Source organism: Carlito syrichta, unplaced genomic scaffold (genome assembly GCF_000164805.1).
Source record: "Carlito syrichta isolate Samal-C Ts95f unplaced genomic scaffold, Tarsius_syrichta-2.0.1 Scaffold307187, whole genome shotgun sequence".
NCBI lineage: Eukaryota > Metazoa > Chordata > Mammalia > Primates > Tarsiidae > Carlito > Carlito syrichta.
This window is the reverse complement of record NW_007251283.1, coordinates 221,418-239,748: the sequence shown is the minus strand read 5'-3', so window position 1 is coordinate 239,748 and position 18,331 is coordinate 221,418. Positions and strand designations below refer to the sequence as shown.

At 43.1% G+C, this 18,331-nt stretch overlaps 1 protein-coding gene across 1 annotated transcript in view; it reads right to left on the bottom strand.

Annotated features, from left to right (window-relative positions):
- Positions 1–18,331, bottom strand: part of DYNC1H1 (dynein cytoplasmic 1 heavy chain 1) — an 80,788-nt gene that overhangs the window by 47,757 nt on the left and 14,700 nt on the right. The window contains exons 2-12 of the mRNA XM_021715554.1: positions 17,754–17,841; positions 14,233–14,406; positions 13,738–13,993; positions 12,742–12,928; positions 10,914–11,185; positions 10,595–10,822; positions 8,580–9,656; positions 7,699–7,878; positions 6,228–6,377; positions 3,918–4,064; positions 533–673 (exon numbers count right to left, since the gene is read on the bottom strand). Of these exons, the coding sequence (XP_021571229.1) occupies positions 533–673; positions 3,918–4,064; positions 6,228–6,377; positions 7,699–7,878; positions 8,580–9,656; positions 10,595–10,822; positions 10,914–11,185; positions 12,742–12,928; positions 13,738–13,993; positions 14,233–14,406; positions 17,754–17,841 (2,900 nt within the window). The remainder of the gene's footprint in view (positions 1–532; positions 674–3,917; positions 4,065–6,227; positions 6,378–7,698; positions 7,879–8,579; positions 9,657–10,594; positions 10,823–10,913; positions 11,186–12,741; positions 12,929–13,737; positions 13,994–14,232; positions 14,407–17,753; positions 17,842–18,331) is intronic.

Genomic DNA, 18,331 nt, shown 5'->3' with positions numbered 1-18,331 from the left:
CACGGTTAAATAACAGTTTAATTTCTCATTTGATAGACTATTAATATCTATTATGTTCACATTCCATCAAAAAGGTACATGTTCTTTTATCACTTTTAGAAAAATTCTCTTTAGAGTCTTAGAATTTTCATATCAAAAAAATAAAATTTATATTCTCAAAAATCATAGTTAAAATCCCCAAAGATTTATCTTATTGTTTATTCTTTGCTTTGAAATAAGCAAATATTCAGCCTGGGCAACATAGTGAGACTTACTACCCAAAAAAGCCATAAAATTAGCTGGGTGGGTTATAGCTGTAGTCCCAACTACTTCGGAGGCTGAGTTCAAGACTGCAGTGAGCCGTGATTGTGCAACTGCACTCCAGTCTGGGTGAAAGTAAGATCCCAACTCAAAAAAAAAAAAGCAAATATTAGCTAGTGAACCATTCTCTATACAGTCAGGATCTTTTAGCTTCATATTCTTTACATCGCAAAGTCACAAGAGACTAGAAAAGACTATATCACATATTTGAATGAAATTAAGATGCTCTTACCTTGACATATTGCTCGACTTCATTTACAATGCCCATGACAGCAGAATAGGACTCTTCCAGGGCAACAGGGCCATCAGGCATCCGTGTTAAGGCATTCCGGTAGAATTTCTCTTCTTCAGTCAGTTCATAATGTACACCCACCTAGCCAACCAAAGCGGAAATGAATGCAAGTAGTGTGTACAAAAACAGTAATGTGTCACCTTTTACTTAAAATGAACTGAAAGAATTTGGTTGTGAGCTTAAGGAATAATATCCACTTACCCCAGCCACAAGTGACCAGAAAGCCCACTTATATTTAACTCACCAGACCAATAAAAAGAACATTAGAGTAAACATAACGCAGAAAAACGTGGCATCACCAATGGTACTGTGCAAAAACAGCTGAAGGGCACCTGAAGCCATCTACTTGTTTCAACGATTTGAGTGCCTGTTATAGGCTAGGCACAATTTTAGGTGCAAACAGACAATGTCAGATGCACTGGGCATGGTGGCATGTGCCTATAGTCCCAGCTACTTAGGAGGCTGAGGTGGGGGGATGCTTGAGTCCAGAGTTCTGGGTTGTAGTGCACTATGGTGATCGGGAGTCCATACTAAGTTTGGCATTAATATGGTGACCTCCTGTGAGTGGGAGAACACTCAGTTGCTTAAGGAGGGGTGAACCAGCCCAGGTCAGAAATGGAGCAAGTCACAACTCCTGTGCTGATCAGAACGTCAGGAGGTGAAAACACCATGGAGAAAGAGCAAGAGAGGACAGGGAGTACAGGGCAGGGGAGGGAGGAGTTGCATTTTAAATAGAGAGGCAGGAAAGGCCTCATTAAAAAGGTGACAGTTGTGCAGACACCAGAAGGAGGGCAAGGAGTAAGCCTCGTATCTGCTGCCAGGGATTCTGAGCAGAGATCAGCACATGCAAAGGCCCGGGGAAGAGTCTGCCAGGCACATCTGAGGACCAGCAGGAGCACTGTGTGGTGTGAGCAGAACCAGTGAGGGGAGAAGCAGAGGCAGAGGTCAGAGAGGTGACAGGCAGGGGATCACACGGGCTGGCCAGCCACTATGTAGCTTAGCTTCCATGCTGAGAGAAACAAGAAGCCACCCAAGGGTTATGGGAAGAGTGGCGTGGATTAGCTTAAAATCTACGACTTGCTCTGGTTGCTGTGGTGAAAGCAGATTTTAGGGGGATGAACGCAGAGAGGACAGATGGGAAGGGACAGATCAGATTGGTGTGAATTTTGAAGAAACAACAGAAGTCAGGGTAACACTGTCGTTTTTGGCCTAAGTGGGTTGGAGGACGGGAAAGGAAGGACTGGGGGAAAGATCCAAGGAGGGACTGGACAGATGTTTCGTGTGACATGCCTACAGACAGCCATGGGGATCAGAATGAGGGCCAGGCTGGAGACAGGACATGCAGCTGTCAGCAGGTAGGTGGTACGGAAAATCAACAGATTGGAGGAGACCACCAAGAGAGGGCAGGCGAGTAGAGAGGGCACGGAACACTTAGGAATTGGAAAGGGGGAAGGCAAAAGAGGGCTCACAAAGGAGACTAGCCAGTGAGGCAGAAGGAAAATCAGGAATGTTCTGGAAGAGCCAAGCGAAGAGATGTATCGGGAGGAGGAAGAGACTACCCATCAATCCTGCTGTTAAGAGGCAAGACAGGGACTAAGAAGCCCACCAACCAGCAGGGTGGAGCCAGCAGTGACCACATAAGAGCTGCGCTGCAGAGGTGGGCCAAGCACCCAAGGGAAGGGGAAGGGGCGCTGGAGAAGCCAGCACAGACCACTCCTCCAGGGAGCTTCCTCAGGAAGAGTACAGACATCAGAAGGTTGCAGGGGATGTGAGTCAAGTTTATGCAGTGACAGGAAAACTCAGAAGAGAGGGAAGAACTGCGGAGCAACAGAGCAAGAGGGAATAGGACCTAGGGCCAGAGGAGAGGGCTGGCTTTAGCTTGGGACATTTGCAGATAAGCAAGAGAACAAAGCAAACAGGAACACAGCTGGCTACAAACAGGATAAACATGGCAAGAAAGACCCTAGGGTTCTATGCCAACTCCTGAAGGGCAGGAACCAATATTCACAGCTTGGCTCTGATCAGCTGGACAGTGCTAAGTCTGGGGTTGAACACTGCCAAGATTTAAGCCCTGGCTGTTAACTACCTTAAAAAATCCTACAGGAACCGTGTTTATGTTCAAAGTTAAGAAAAGATGTATGCCCTAATAAGATTACTAATTCTAGAAGAATCTGCCATAGCAGAGGCTGTGGCATCTTTTTATTTGAAAATCACTGGTTCTGTTTAGAGTTAACAATGGCTCAAGGCTTGGGACTAAATAATCTCAGGAGTTTTTTGCTCTAGAAATATTTGAATAGGAGTATTATATCTGGGATTTGCTTTAAAATAATACAGCTGGCCAGGCGAAGTGGCTCACACCTATAATCCCAGCAATTTGTGAGGCCAAGGAGAGAGGATTGCCTGAGCCCACGGGCTCAAGACTAGCCTGGGCAACTTGGTGAGACCGCATCTCTACAATAAATCAAAAAATTAGCCAGGTGTGGTGGCACGTGCCTGTAGTTCCAGCTACTTGGAAGGCTGAGGCAGAAGGTCGAGGTTGTGGCAGTTATGAGCACGCCACTGCACTCCAGCCTGGGCAACAGAGTGAGACTCCAACAAAAAAAATAAAAAATAAATAAAAAATAAAAAAACAATAATAGGGTTAGGGAAGTAGGGAAGGAAATAAACATGAAACAACTCTGGCTGCTTGTTGTAAAGCAACATAAAGATGGGTGGTTGGAACTCACATGATTCTCTCTGCTTTTGTGTATGTTTGAGAATTCCTCTAATAACAATAGGGGTGAAAAAAAAAAGCAAGAATTGAGATTCCCAAAGAAGCTCGTGGAGAGAATTTCAGAGACTACTGAGAACCAGCTACTAATGCCAAGTAACTAATTGGAAAAAAGGCTCAGGTCCCACAGCCTCCTCCAGCTTTCCCTTAGGATGCTGAAACTGGGGCCTGGAGTTTGAAGACACATAAAGAGTTCATTTAAAGAGGCACCATTGCCAGGCTCGGTGGCTCAGCCTGTAATCTCAGCACTTTGGGAGGCCGAGGCAAGTGGATTGCCTGTTGCCTGAGACCAGCCCAGGCAACGTGATGAGACCTCATCTCTACAATAAATCAAAAATTAGCCAGGTATGATAGCACATGCCTGTAGTTCCAGCTACTCGGAAGGCTGAGGCGGAAGGATCACCGGAGCCCAGTAGATCAATGCTGGGGTGGTTGTGAGTGTGTCACTGCATTCCAGCCTGGGCAACAGTGAGACTCCAACTCAAGAAAATGGAACCACGGAGAAGTGGTGTTGGAACACCAGAGAGGCCTGATCAGAAGTCCCCAACAACTTACCTGGTACCTCTGACTCTGGATCCTGGGGAGAGACAGTACAATCATCTTCCAGGCAAACATTTCCTGATACAGCTTGTATCTGCACTCCTCAATTGGTGGATTCAAATAGATTACCTGGTTGGTTATTCTTAGCTCGTGAACGACATTCTGTGAAAGAAAGGTTTCATCTTTTACTCAGAAATCTACTTCAATAAAATAGTTTTGATACCACAAAGTCTACGACTTGATTATTAGATGTGGTCTTCTAGAATTCCATTTGTGTTCCCCACCAAAGATCATAAAAAGTCAGAGGGCAGGTTCCCAGTGCCCAGGTATTGAACACACAAGTGCTCGATGAAGCATCATTTGATTCGACATACGTACATGACAATCTCTCAATACAACAATCTCGATATAATGACCTCAGGACCCAAGAAACCAGTGACACTGATGCAGTGACGCAAGGTGGGTATTAGCTGTCAGGCACACACTACAGTGATTTATGTGGATCAACTGAGGTCAGTCTGTGCCACCTGCCAGTGCTTTAAGCTAATCAAGAATACCAAATCATTTTCCACCAGGGACAGTCACATGTTGCTTAACAACAGGAATATATTCTAAGAAATGCATCATTAGGTAATTTTTGTCATGCAAAAGACATAGAGTGTACTTACACAAATCTAGGTGGCTCTGCCTGCTACATATCTAAGCTATGTGGTGCAGCCTATTGTTCATGGGCTACACACCTGTACAACTGGTTACCGTATCAAATACTGTAGGCAACTATAACACAATGGTAAGCATTTGTGTATCAAAATAGAAAAAGTACACTAGAAATATGGCATTAGCTGGGCACGGTGGCTCACGCCTGTAATCCCAGCACTTTGGGAGGTGGAGGCAGGAGGATTGCCTGAGTCCAGGGGTTTGAGACCAGCCTGGACAACTTGGTGAAACCTCAGTTCTACAATAAATCAAAAAAGTAGCCGGGCGTGCACCTGTAGTTCCAGTTACTTGGAAGGCTGAGATGGAAGGATCACCTGAGCGCAGCAGGTTGAAACTGTGGTGGCCATGGGCATGCCACTGCACTCTAGCCTGGGCGAAAAGAGTGAGACTCCAGCTCAAAAAAAAGGTATTATCACCTTATGGGACCACTGTCATATATGCAGTACAATGTTGGCAAAATGTCATTATGAGGCATATGACTGTAGAAGCTCATTTGCTTCTCTGGGACTCAGTATTTTAAAAGTATGCTCTGGGGATGAGTCAAAGATGAAAACAGTAATAGTGAAAAGGTAAAGTTTAGGTAGGAAAAAAAACAAACAATTGTTTCTCCCAGATCAAAGTTTTCACATCGCAGTTCTTCCAGGTTTCTGATGTGTGAGGGCTTTTTAATTGGTAAACATAACACAAATACCAGAAACATGAAAAGTAAAGGCAGGGCTTATGAATTACTATAAGGCGGACACCTTGTAACCACCACTGATGCCAGTAGATAGGACCTACTTGCTCAGTTCTAGTTAACAGAAGTACTGAATTATCTGGAACGTTAACTAAGCTCCATACAGATGGGAAACATGGCGCAGAAGGATGGACTGCTGTCCTTGTGTGGCCACTGTGCTGCTGCACTCTCCCATGACACCTGGAGCAGGACTTTTGTTAAAACAGTGGGACACATTTTAGTGTCATGATCTGAACTTTTACTTGTGGCAGACTGCATGCAACTCTTGAAATAACTTACTGCATGCACGCATGGTAAGTAGACTTTTTTTCCTAAAATTTATTTTTTAAGACTTATTTTTTGAAGTTATTTTAGATTTTCTACCTATTTTACACCAGTTTTCCCTAACATTAACATCTCACGACACAATGACAAAACACTGACATAATTTTTTTTAACTAAAATACAGACTTTAGTTAGATTTCTCAGGATCTGATCCAAGGTACTATGTTACACTTAGTTGTCACTTTTCCTTAACCCCTCCAATCTGTGACATTTTCTCAGTTGTTTCTCACCATTCACGACCTTGACACTTAGGAAGAGTGCTCAGGTCAGGTATTTTATAGACTGACCTTCTCTGAATTTGTATGTTTTTATAATGATTAAAATGAGGAATTGTGGAGAAAGACCACAGAGGTGAAGTACCTTTCTCATTACAGGATATTAACAGGGACGTGACACTCACACACCACCACTATTGATACTGACTTCATCACCTGGTTAAGGTGGCATCTATCAGGTTCCATAACTGTCAAGTGACCTTCTCGTAAGTACTTTTTGAAGGGAGTGTTCTCGTACTTCCTAGTGAGCAGGATGCCACATGAGATACTCACTTTGATCTTGGGCTCCCCGCCAGGCTTGTGACTAACTTGTGGAGCATCCGTGTCCATGTCAACTTCTGCTTTATCTTCAGCTTGTCCAAGAAGAACCTGGGTCCAAGCTCGCAGGCCAGCTTGCAGACGAACGCCCAGTATTCTTTCAATCTACAGAGAGAGTAGTGTCAAAGGACAAGTTTCTTTCAAAGGTTAGCTCACAAAGCATGTAAACCAGAGAGCAGATGTTTCAGGTCAAAGATGAAAAGTTACTAACTACAATCCTCGTCTCTGTCCTTAGGGTCTCACTCCCACCACTTTCTCCCAGTCTCAGATAACTTGCTAGGCGGGTTCTCTGCCTTTGGGCTAATGGAATCACCAATCCTTCCAACTTATAGGTAACAAGGAGATTAAAACAAATGCAGCAGATGCATTAGTAGAAGTAATAGAGGGCCTTGATATCTGTTCACTATCATAGAAAAGACTGCTTTCCTGGCAGACTCAGAGATAAAGTTGCAAAAGCTGTAATCTGGAGATCAAACCATTTTAATAAGCAAAGAAGAAAGCCTTCTCTCTGATCTAGAATGACACAAGCAAATTTCCTACGCTACAAACAGGATGACCCTATGCCTTTGTCAACAGTGGGCATTCAGTCACACAATCATCCTAGGAAGTTGGTGAGGGCTGTTGGACAAAATACAGGTTCTTTCAGGCCAGCTGTGGGTTCAGGAGAGTAGAGTTCATTAACTTTCACTCTAATAGTGCCCCATTATGTGGATATATTGAAACTTATTTATCCAATTTAAAGAAAAGAGAGAAGGGAAAAAGCACAAACAGCTTGGGAACTGACCGAGCATAACCTATAGCCTCTGCTATAAAATCTCCTCCTTTCCAAGACTCTGCTGATGTGCTCTAAAGTCCACTCATGAGAAAAGTCACATGGGTTGGTAAGCATGCTTCCAATACACACGCCCCCACCCACATTCTCTCCTTGCCCCAACCCCTCTACGAGGTGAGCCAAGGTTCTCCACATCGGGAAGAAGACATGTTTTGCAGCTGTGGATTTCTTTCTGAATTGGGCAGGATGGTCAGAGGAGGATGCCTGGAGGGCTAGGAAAGGTAACATATGTCACAAGAAGAACAAAAAGGGCAAATAAGTTGTCGAATAACCAGCAAAGCAAAAAAAACCACTTTCCTCCCTCATGGCTCCCTGACTCCAACTTAAAACTGATGTGAGCACTGACACGCAGTACCACAGTTCAGCTCTGTCATTAGTGAAATGGGATTCTGGAGAAGAACTGTGTTATCACAGAGAACTTCTAAGGAAAAGTGCTTTTCAGTGACAAATAAACTTACTAAACAGGGCCTACTCCTGTATCAGCAGGAGAAAAACAAAGAACTCTAACAAACCCCATCCCATAAATTCAGCACAAAATAAATGCAGATAAAAGTGAAAAAAAAAAAAACCCAAACCAAAAAACCCATCCCTTACTTCCATGTCAAGCTTGTTGACCCAGATGGGCAAATTGGAATAGGAGTGCAGATTTAGGTCATCCACTGCTTTCTGGACTCTGTTCAAGATCTCTGAGAAGGTCTTATGATCATACATGCACGTTTCCAAGGAACGAACTTCTAGGTCTATTTTTTCTTCAATAATCAGCAGATCATCCACCTGAAGGAATATTTAATATTTAAAACACCCACTCACACTCCACTGCTCCTTTGTCTTTATACATATTTTTCTCAGGCAATTAGTAAATGCTTGAAGCAGGCAAACTCTTCCATAAATAGCTCATCTTAGTTGCTCGGGTGAGGACAACACTGACCACCCCCTGCCCCCCGCCGTGTCCTCACAGGGGGGAGGGAAACATGCGACACCATGGACTTCTCTCCTGTCGCTCCCACTCCTGGGGGATGCCTCTGATCGGGAAGCCTGGGAGAAGGAAATGCCCATTTTCTGCTCAGCAGCCCCCCGGCCCTGGGGAGCCAGCCCCACTGCTGGCAGTGGCAGGCTCTGGGCCAGCAGGTCCACAGCTATCCAGCTGTGCCAAAGCTGGGAGAGAAGTCCAGGTCTTGGGGAGATCGTCAGCAAGCACTGTGGCTGCACATCTCGAACCCGCTCTCCATTTAGCTGAATCCATGATAAAGCACTTCGGCTCTGCTGGGTTTCTAAACTCAGGGTATTCCTTCATGGCCTCCCAAAGGCACCTACACCATCAAGCAGCAAGGGGAGCAACATGGCTCCTCCACCCTGAGTTGCAGCTTGTGTGGCCTTAGGCTGTACCAATCATGCCTTCCAGGGGAGAACTAGCCTTTTAACTGAGTTAGCTATTAGCCCATACAATTCACACTTAGGATTAAATTAGAGCACACCTTTTCTTGGAAGTTGAAGACGGTCTCTGCTAAGCGCTGTACGTAAGGATCGAGTTTGTAGGATTCCCACACCAAGGCGATGCCTTCTGCAATCAAAGCCTGCACTTCCTTCTTCAAGCCAGCTACCAGAAGTGAAATAGTGTTCCGCTCCTCCACCTTCTCACAGGTTCGTTCATAAGTACGAACGCTTTCGATCAGCGAGATGGCAAACGGGTAGAGCTGGTTTGCTTGATGAGCTTTGTTCACAATCGCCAGGGGAACTCGGAAGCCAAGCCACTTGAGGTTTCGAACTTCTTTGGAAAGTGTGATAATCTCGGGAAGAAAGTTCACTTTCAGCTTAAGGACATTTCCAGTTCGGCCCCGAACCCGGGTACTTTCAATAGTGAAAATGCGCCCTGAGACGCCGAGGTTGCGCTGCTGTACCTTCCGTGCCCAGTCATCGAAGATCTCCTGCGTGTTGAGCTTCATGCGGAAGCTGTCTCCATCCTGCTTCAGCTTCTGCCCTTCTACGTGGTTCTCCCAGCCCTTGCCCAGGACGTCTTCCACGCGTTTCATGTAGGCAGTCAGCTGCCTGTCGATTTGCTTAGCCCAGATGATAGACCCTGACACAGGAGGCAAATCACGGACGTGACTCATCTTACAAGCCTGACTCTGTGGGTACTGGACCTTGAACTTGTCGTGAAGAGATTCGATGTCGTCTTTCACACGCTGGATCAGCTGGGTCTGGTATTCGCGAATGGCCCCACGGATGTGAGGTCTGACAAACAACGCGTTGAACCTGGAGAAGATCCTGAACATCTCGTTAGCGTTCTTGGCAGTGCCGAGTTGATCTCGAAGGCGAGCAGTGATCCGGGTCTCCACTCTGTCGATCCTTTCATCATACCTCTTCATCGCAGCTTCCCAGGCCTCGGTGCCCTCTTTGGAAACATCCAGCCCATCCACCTCCTTGACGTTCTCGTAAGCAAGGTTCACCTCCTCAATTGCATTCGCGTCAGCGGCATCAAAGAGAACCTCAGCTACCTTCATGTCTTGGGGTTCAGGTACTTCACCCTGATTCTGCTGTGCAACTGCTGTGACCTAAAGGAGAAATAATTGTAAGCAAAACATATTACCAAATGCAGATTTTTATTCTGCTGACATACCACACAAAAACTACCAGTCAGCAATACAGGTTTTTAAACTTTTAGTCAAACATTTACAATCATAACTCAGCAAAGCCAAGTAAAATACTATAGAATTTATTTCAACTCAGCACTATAACCTTTCTGACAATGTGGGTTTTTTGGGTTTTTTTTGAGTTGGAGTCTTACTCCGTTGCCCAGGTTGGAGTTTAGTGGCACGCTCCCAGCCACCCCAGCGTCAACCTGCTGGGCTCAGGCAATCCTTCCACCTCAGCCTTCCAAGTAGCTGGGAACTACAGGTTCGCACTGCCACACCCAGCTAATTTTTTGATTTATTGTAGAGATGAGGTCTTGCTAAGTTACCCAAGTTGTTCTCAAACCTGTGGGCTCAGGCAATCCTCTTGCCCCAGCCTCTCAAAGTGCTGGGATTACAGGGTTGAGCCACCGCGACCAGCTGACAATGTAGTTTTACTGGACTAAATTTTTGAAGTGAAAAGATAAATTCAGAAGAGAAAAAAAGGCTTGTACAAAGAAAAGGAGTCATTTAATTCTTTTACTACATCTCAGGTTTGTGCAATTATAATCCATATTTTATAGATGAGGACTCTCAGATTAAATATGCTGTTACATAGCTAGTAAATGATGGAATTAGGATTTATAACCCAAGAAGTCTGGCTCTAGGGTCCACGCAAGATGGTGGGAAGGATGAATGGATGGAGAGCATTAGCAATTTGGATAGAAACAATTTAACACAGAATCACTAGATCTCAAAGATGGTAGTGGTAAGACTAAAATGAAGCTAAAGCTAAGTACAAAACAGAAAGTAGTTCAGTTTTTTTTAAAAAAGGCATTAAAACAATGCATGCATGAATTTTTAGAATGCAAGGCACACACCTGTGGCCTCAGGACCCTGACGATAACAGCTCTCAGCTGTTCATGCTGGCGTCTAAATTTTCTCATCTGGTCCAGGCGAGCCTGCAGCTTCCTGTGAGCAGGATTGATGCGCCACACCATCTTTAGATTTTCTTCCCTTTTTCTTTTGACAATGTCTCTCAGCAGCACCTGAAGTTTCTCATACTCATCATCCCAAGTCTGAAAAACTTCAAAGCATGCTACCATAACCTAGGATATAATTTAAGAAAGGAAGTTTACTATTAAAATACATTTTCATCTCAATACCTTGAGGTTGTCTCTCTAATATATTACAACTTACTTTTTCAAATTCTTCATAAGCAACATGCATCAATTTTCTAGTGCCCAATACTTTGAGTAACTGAGAACTCAAGTCTCTTGAAATTGCTTCCACCAGACGCAGTGCCCTCTGAATGGGATATTTTGTGTTTCGGATCTTTCTCAAATGCGTGAAAATTGCAACAAGTGCCTGCCTTATTTTGTCCAGCTCAGTGGCAGACAGCAAATCATTCAGAGGGAAATCTTTCATCAGAGGATTGTAGTCATTCACGGTTTCCAAAGCCTGTTTTAGACCTAGATTAATAGAATAGTTAACAGGTTTCATATAAAGCAATAATACTAAGTAAACTGAAACATGCCATTACAATGGAACATTTTGATGTTGAAAAGATCTAGTGACACAGTAACTGTTTAGTTGAAAAAAAGAACATGATAGCTGTAGTGGCTCATGCCTATAATCCCAGCACTTTGGGAGGCCGAGGCAAGAGGATTGCCCGAGTCCAGGAGTTCAAGACCAGCCTGGACAACCTGGCAAGACCCTGTCTCTACAATAAATCAAAAAGTCAGTTGGGCGTGGTGGTGCACGCCTGTAGTTTCAGCTACTTGGAAGGCTGAGGTGGAAGGATTGCCTGAGCCCAGCAGGTCAAGGCTGAGGTGGCCATTAGTATACTACCGCACTCCAGCCTAGGCAACAAAATGAGACTCCTACTCAAAAAAAAAAAAAGAAAGAAAGAAAGAAAGAAAGAAAGAAAAAAGAACATGTTATTAACAGGATAACTCTAGTGTCATTCCACTTTTGCTTTTTTAACCCTAAAGGCTGTGGGTTGTAGCCTCATAGACTTATCTTTTTTTGCTTTCTACATTATTTAAATGTCCCCAAAATAACAATTATGTCTTAAAAAACTGAAATCTGATCATTCTTGAGAACACTAAAGTTTAAATTTTGGACCATGGCTCAAGTTAGGTATATATGTTATTATGGACATGAACTCACAAAGGCACCTGGGTTCTAGTCTATTTCTTGACTTCCTCTGGTATAAGGTCAAAAAAAGTCTTAGAAAAGAAACAAAGGTTTCAGAGGTATTATAAAAAAATTAAAGTATCTATTTCAGCATAGTGAATGCCCACGTTAATGTGTGCAATGTGACCTAAGTAGCTGGAAGGTTTCTATTTGGCATTTCCTCTAACATTTAAAATGTGGGTGCCACATCTTTTTCGGGTAGGGAGAACATAAAACTATTGCAATTATTGCGGTCTTATCTACCAGGGGCACACATCTCTTGTGGGCACAGAGTTGTATAGAAAAGCCTAACACTCCCTGGTATTCAAGCATTTGTGTGCGTAGTATGTGTTAACACAACATCACTTGCACTGTTTCCTACTTGGGAAATGAAACATATTTTGACCACTTATGAGGGTAGGAAGGAAGACAGAGAGAAGAAGAGAAAGGGGCAGGTAAAAAGAGGAATAGAAAGCAGAACTGACCAGCTCTCCTTCCACAGCCTTCTGGGCAAATAACTTCTGCTTCACTTAAACCACTTTCCTGCCTGGGTTATATCAAGAGTGCAGCTGACTCAAGGAGTCCAGCAGTGGACAAACAGGAGGGAGGCCCCCAGGGCTCGCTACGCTCATGCCCAGAGACTGTTTTATGTTCACTAAACTCTAAAGGGAAAGGTAGTATGTGGGAAAATAATTTTAATTACCTAGAATGGAGGGAAAAATAAACTATGATGCAAAAGAGGAAATAGTTCAAAATGGTAATCCATTCATTTTCATCTAAATATATCAAATAAGATCTCACAAAACGCAACCAATAACTTACTGATCAGCTTATTAGTTCTAGTTGTTACCTGTATCTGTGTCAAAACTGACGGTAGCGTGGAAACGCTTGCCATGTTTTAAGATATCCAGAGTCAGGAGAACTTCCGGGCTCTCTCGTTTCTCCTGGATGCGGTACAGCGCACGTTCCAAGTTTAGCCAAAAACTAATTTCCTGTAAGGCCGTTCCTGACGCAGGGTCTCGATCAAGTTTGGTCACCTTTGAAGATAAAATAACATCCAAGGGTATTCACCATTCAGAAAGAAAAAGTGTCATTAACTAAACACATGCATTACAATTTTATTTTAATTTTTTTATTTCGAATATGTGGGGTACAATTCAGTGTTATGTATACAAATGTCCATTATGCAGGTACCCTTGTTGATGAGGTATGCCCCCCTCCCCTGAGCATTACAATTTAATTTTGACATTTCAAGTAGATTTCCTTTCCTGTAAATCAAAAGTGGCTTGATTTGAAGTCAAAGGTATGAGCTGCTGAGATTTATGCTCTCTCAGGATTAATACTGAAGCAAATCAGATCAAACTATGTGCATCCTATGCAGACCAAAGCTAGTGTCTGAGTATCCCCAGGACCAAGAGGAGGTACCACTAACTAGTTATCACAGAACTTAACTCACTGACAAAAACTCAGACCAAGCCGGGCTCGGTGGCTCAGCTTGTAATCCCATGCCTTTGGGAGGCTGAGATGAGTGGATTGCCTGAGCCCGGGGGTTCGAAACCTGCCTGGGCAGCAAGACCTCATCTCTACAATAAATCAAAAAATTAGCCGGGCTTGGTAGCGCGCGCCTGTAGTTCCAGCTACTTGGAAGGCTGAGGCGGAAGGGTCGCCGGAGCCCAGCAGGTTGAGGCTGCGGTGACCGGGACAGCCACTACACTCCAGTTTGGGCGACAGAGTGAGACTCCAACTCAAAAAAAAAAAAAAAAAAAAAAACCAACTCAGACCAGTTTTCCCACAGATATGAAAGAGTAACACATTTTACACAAAACTCTCAATACTGTGCTCTTACTTTTTGAATTTCTCGGATCCAGCGGTTAACTCCAGATTGTAACTGATTGAGAAAAGTTGGGTCTTCAACCTTATCGCCAAAGTCTGTCACTTTTGGCTTTTCTCCTCGTTCATAACACTGTTTTGCCACATTTGTAATAATCGGATGAATTGGCAAGCTTATCTCTGGAATTTCAATATTTTGCTGCAAGTGAAGGAGTCCCATTTCAAGTTCTGCGATCTTTTTTTCAACTGAAGGAGCCATTTTATCACCATCCCTAAAAAGATGGGAAATATGTCCAAATTTAGTGTGCTACTGATCTCCAAAGAGATCCTATTATTTCGAGTCTGTTAAAGAGAAATAACATACATGTTTATTAAGGCAAAGGAATGATGTTTCCTTGGTTCACTAGCTTTACATTCCCAATTCCTGAGTATTACATCATCATTCCGTAGTATCTTGTGATCATCAAGTGAAATATGGCATTCAAACCACAAAAGGAAAAATGGTTTTTACCTGTCTGCCTTGCCAGACTCTCTGATATAGGACTTAAAAAAAGGAGCCACTGCATTGCTGATGAAAGAATGCAATGTTTCATAGGGCGAGTCTTCGCTGAGCGTGAGGACTCGGAGTTGAGAAGATACTGGTTTATCTGCATCAATCACAGGAGTACGTTTGATGAATGCCAAGCTAAAAAGAAAGCAAAAGAAGGAATTAGAACAGAACCTCATTACTAATTAGTCATATTAACTTAAAAATCATACTAAGAATAGACTGTCGCTTTTCTAATAGCAAAAGGTGGGGCTTGTCTTTACTTACTGTATGGGAACTACGGAGTCAAGGTTATGGTCATAGCATGTGAACATGAAACAGGTAAAGTTAACTTGTCTCATATATGGGTTGAATCTTGGCCTGAAACTGACCTGCCCTAGAAAGCAAGTTGCTAGCCAAGAAGTACTTCAATCTGATCTTATTCTAATTTGAACCATTTATTTATTTATTGCACTAAGTCATATATTAGCTTCAGAAACAAAAGGTTGAAGTGACCAAAGGGCACCCCAGGCTCCTCTCTGCTTGGCCCTAACCAACTCTTCCAGCATCACCTGCTACACATCCTCCTCCCCACCCCAAGACACCACTTACACTAGATGTTCTGCTCCCTTATCATATCATGTGCTTTGTGTTTTTGCCTTTGCCTGAGAAACCTATATTCATTTGCTGAAATTCTAACCCTCAAAATTCAATTCCAGTGTGACCCCTTCCATGGGGCTTTTCCCTGATCAGAAGCAATCTCTCCAATCTACATGTTTCCATAGTATTCTGCCAGGTACTACAGTTAGCGTGCACCTGCCAGTCTTCCTCCCAAAGACCACAAGCTTCCTGAGAACAGGAATCAGGTTTTATTTCTTTGTATATCACTCTATGCCATACCTTGCAAATAACAGGTACTCAAAGTTGGTTACATTAATGCCTTCAAGATGATTAATAATATTTGAATTTTCTAGTTCGCAGGCCAGTGCTTTATACACAATACTTCATATTACTCTAAAAAGTCAATGAAGCTTTCTGATGTGACACACTGAAAAGGAATGTATTCCCATAAAAAACGTGTATCCTGAATCTTATCACAGAGAAACATCAGACAAACCCAACTGAGGAATGCCCCACAAAACCATTGGTTGTACTTGTCAAAAATGTCATTGTCATAAAAGGTATAAAAAGGCTAAAGTACACTCCAGATAAAAGGTGACTAGAAAGACAGGAAAGTAAAGGTAAGGTGTGATCCTGAACTGGACTCTGAATCAGGAAAATTGCTATAAGGGACATTATTGAGACAATCTGAACCTGCAGCAATGCTAATTTCCTATATTTGATAATTGTACTGAGGCTATGAATGAGAATGTCTTTGTGCTTAGGAAATACACACAAGTGTTTAGGGATAAAGAAGCATGTTGTTAACTGTCAAATGTTTCACAGGGAAAAATGATAATGCAAACATGCCAAACTAACAATTGATATCTGGGAATTCTATATGCCATTCATGGAGCTCTTCTATAACCTTGAAATTATGCAAATTAAAACATTTTTAAAAATGAATGGGAATCAATTATAACATTTACATATTTAAATCTGGATATGTCTACTAGAGTATAAATTAGTACAACCTTTCTGGATAATGGAAAAATCTGGTAACATGCATTAAAAAATGTAATGATAGCCGGGCTCGGTGGCTCAGCCTGTAATCCTGCTTTGGGAGGCTGAGGTGAGTGGACTGCCTGAGCCCGCGGGTTCGAGACCCGCCTGGGCAACTTGGCGAGACCGCATCTCTACAATAAATAAAAAAATTATCCGGGTGTGGTAGCGTGCGCCTGTAGTTCCAGTTACTTAGAAGGCTGAGGCGGAAGGATCACCGGAGCCCAGTGGGTCAAGGCTGTGGGGGCTGGGAGCGGCCACTGCACTCCAGTCTGGGTGGCAGAGTGAGGCTCAAACTCAAAAAAAAAAGTAATGATGCTTGGCATATGAACTAGTAATGCTACCTTATCCTAAAAGAATAAGACATAGCCGGGCTCGGTGGCTCAGCCTGTAATCCTGCGCCTTTGAGAGGCTGAGGTGAGTGGATTGCCTGAGCCCACGGGTTCGAGACCCACCTGGGCAACTTGGTGAGACCTCATCTCTACAATAAATCAAAAAATTAGCCAGGCGTGGTAGCGCACGCCTGTAGTTCCAGCTACTTGGAAGGCTGAGGCAGAAGGATCGCCGGAGCCCAGCAGATTGAGGCTGCGGTGGCCGGGAGCAGCCACTGCACTCCAATCTGGGTGACAGAGTGAGACTCCAACTCAAAAAAAAAAAAAAAGAATAAGACATGTACATAAAATGATTATCAGTTATTAGTATTAATGAAAAACCAGATATATAGTTATCCCTCAGTATCTGCTGGGGATTGGTTCCAGGACTCCCCTAGGATACCAAAATCTGCAGGCTTGAGTCCCTGAGATGAAATGGCATCGAATTTGCACGCACATCCTCCTGTATACTTTAAATCATCTCTAGATTACTTATAATACCTAACACTATGTGAACTATTGTAACAACTAGGTAAATAGTTGTTACACTGTTTTTCAATGTTTTTTTAAATTATATTGTTATTTTGTATTTTCCCCCTCCAAATATTTTCTATTTGGGTTGGTAGAATCTGCAGATGTGGAACCCACAAGTATGGAGGGCCTACTGTAATCTGAAGCACTATTATATATGTTAAGCATATGTTATGTGCAAACATAATATGGATGCCATAATACAGCAATTAAAATAAAAATATTTTAGATTTTACATTGGCTTGGAAATGCTCTTAATTTGAAGACATGAAATCAATAACAAAATACCAAATTTAAAGAGCCGAAATCTTTAAAGAGTGTTTTCTTAATACAGAGGGTGCCAAAAAAGGTATACACATTTTAAGAAAGGAAAAAACTGTATTAAGATTGTAATACTCGGGCTAGGCATGGTGGCTCATGCCTAAAATCCCAAGACTTTGGGAGGCTAAGGTGAGAAGGTTGCCTGAGCCCACGGTTTGAAACCAGCCTAGGCAACTTGGCAAGATCTCATCTCTACAATTGAAAAAAAAAAATTAGCTGGGCATGGTGGTGCATGCCTGTAGTTCCAGTTACTTGGAAGAATCACCTTAGCCCAGTAGGTCAAGGCTACGGTGGCCATGAGCATGCCACTGCACTCGTCTGGGTGATTCTGGGTGACAGAGTGAGATTCCAACTCAACAACCAACAAAAAGAGTGTAATACTTAATATATACTGATAAAAAAAGACTACAAATCACATTTGACTTCTGCAATTACAAGAGGTGCTCAAAGTGGTTACCATCAGCACCCAGACACTTCTGATTACAGCAAACTTGAAGTAATACATAGATAACATTTTTTAAAATGTGTATGTTTTGGCACCCCCCCAGTATAGTCAATTAAGATTTACATAAATTCTCTCAAATTTATAATCTCAGATAACAATACATTCACACTACTCACCTGTTGGACTTAACCCCATAATGAATGTCTATGTTGATGTTATAGGAAATGAATTCTTTTTCTTCTTCTCCTTCATCACCAACATCCTCTACAAATCATAATAAACACTGTATCAAATTCATATCAAATATTTCAAATTTCTTACTTATTAACTGCCTAGAGAATATCCTCTCTCCCAACCCGATATTCAAACCTCTACATTGGAATCCCCAACCCCTGGGCCATGGACCCGTACTGGTCCGTAGCCTGTCAGGAATAAGGCTGCACAGCAGGAGGTGAGTGGGTGACCAAGTGAAGCTTCAGAGCTTCATCCGTATTTACAGCTGCTCCCCATCACTGGCAGTTACCACCTGAGCTCCGCCTCCTGTCAGATGAACAGCAGCATTAGATTCTCACAGGAGCAGGAAAACCTACTGTGAATCGTGCATGCTCGGGGATCTAGGTCGTGCACTCCTTATGAGAGTCGAATGCCTGAGGATCTGAGGTGGAGCTCAGACGGTGATGCTAGTGCTGGGAAGCAACTGCAAATATAGATTAACATTAGCAGTGAGGTTTGACTGTACATCCCCACCCCTGTC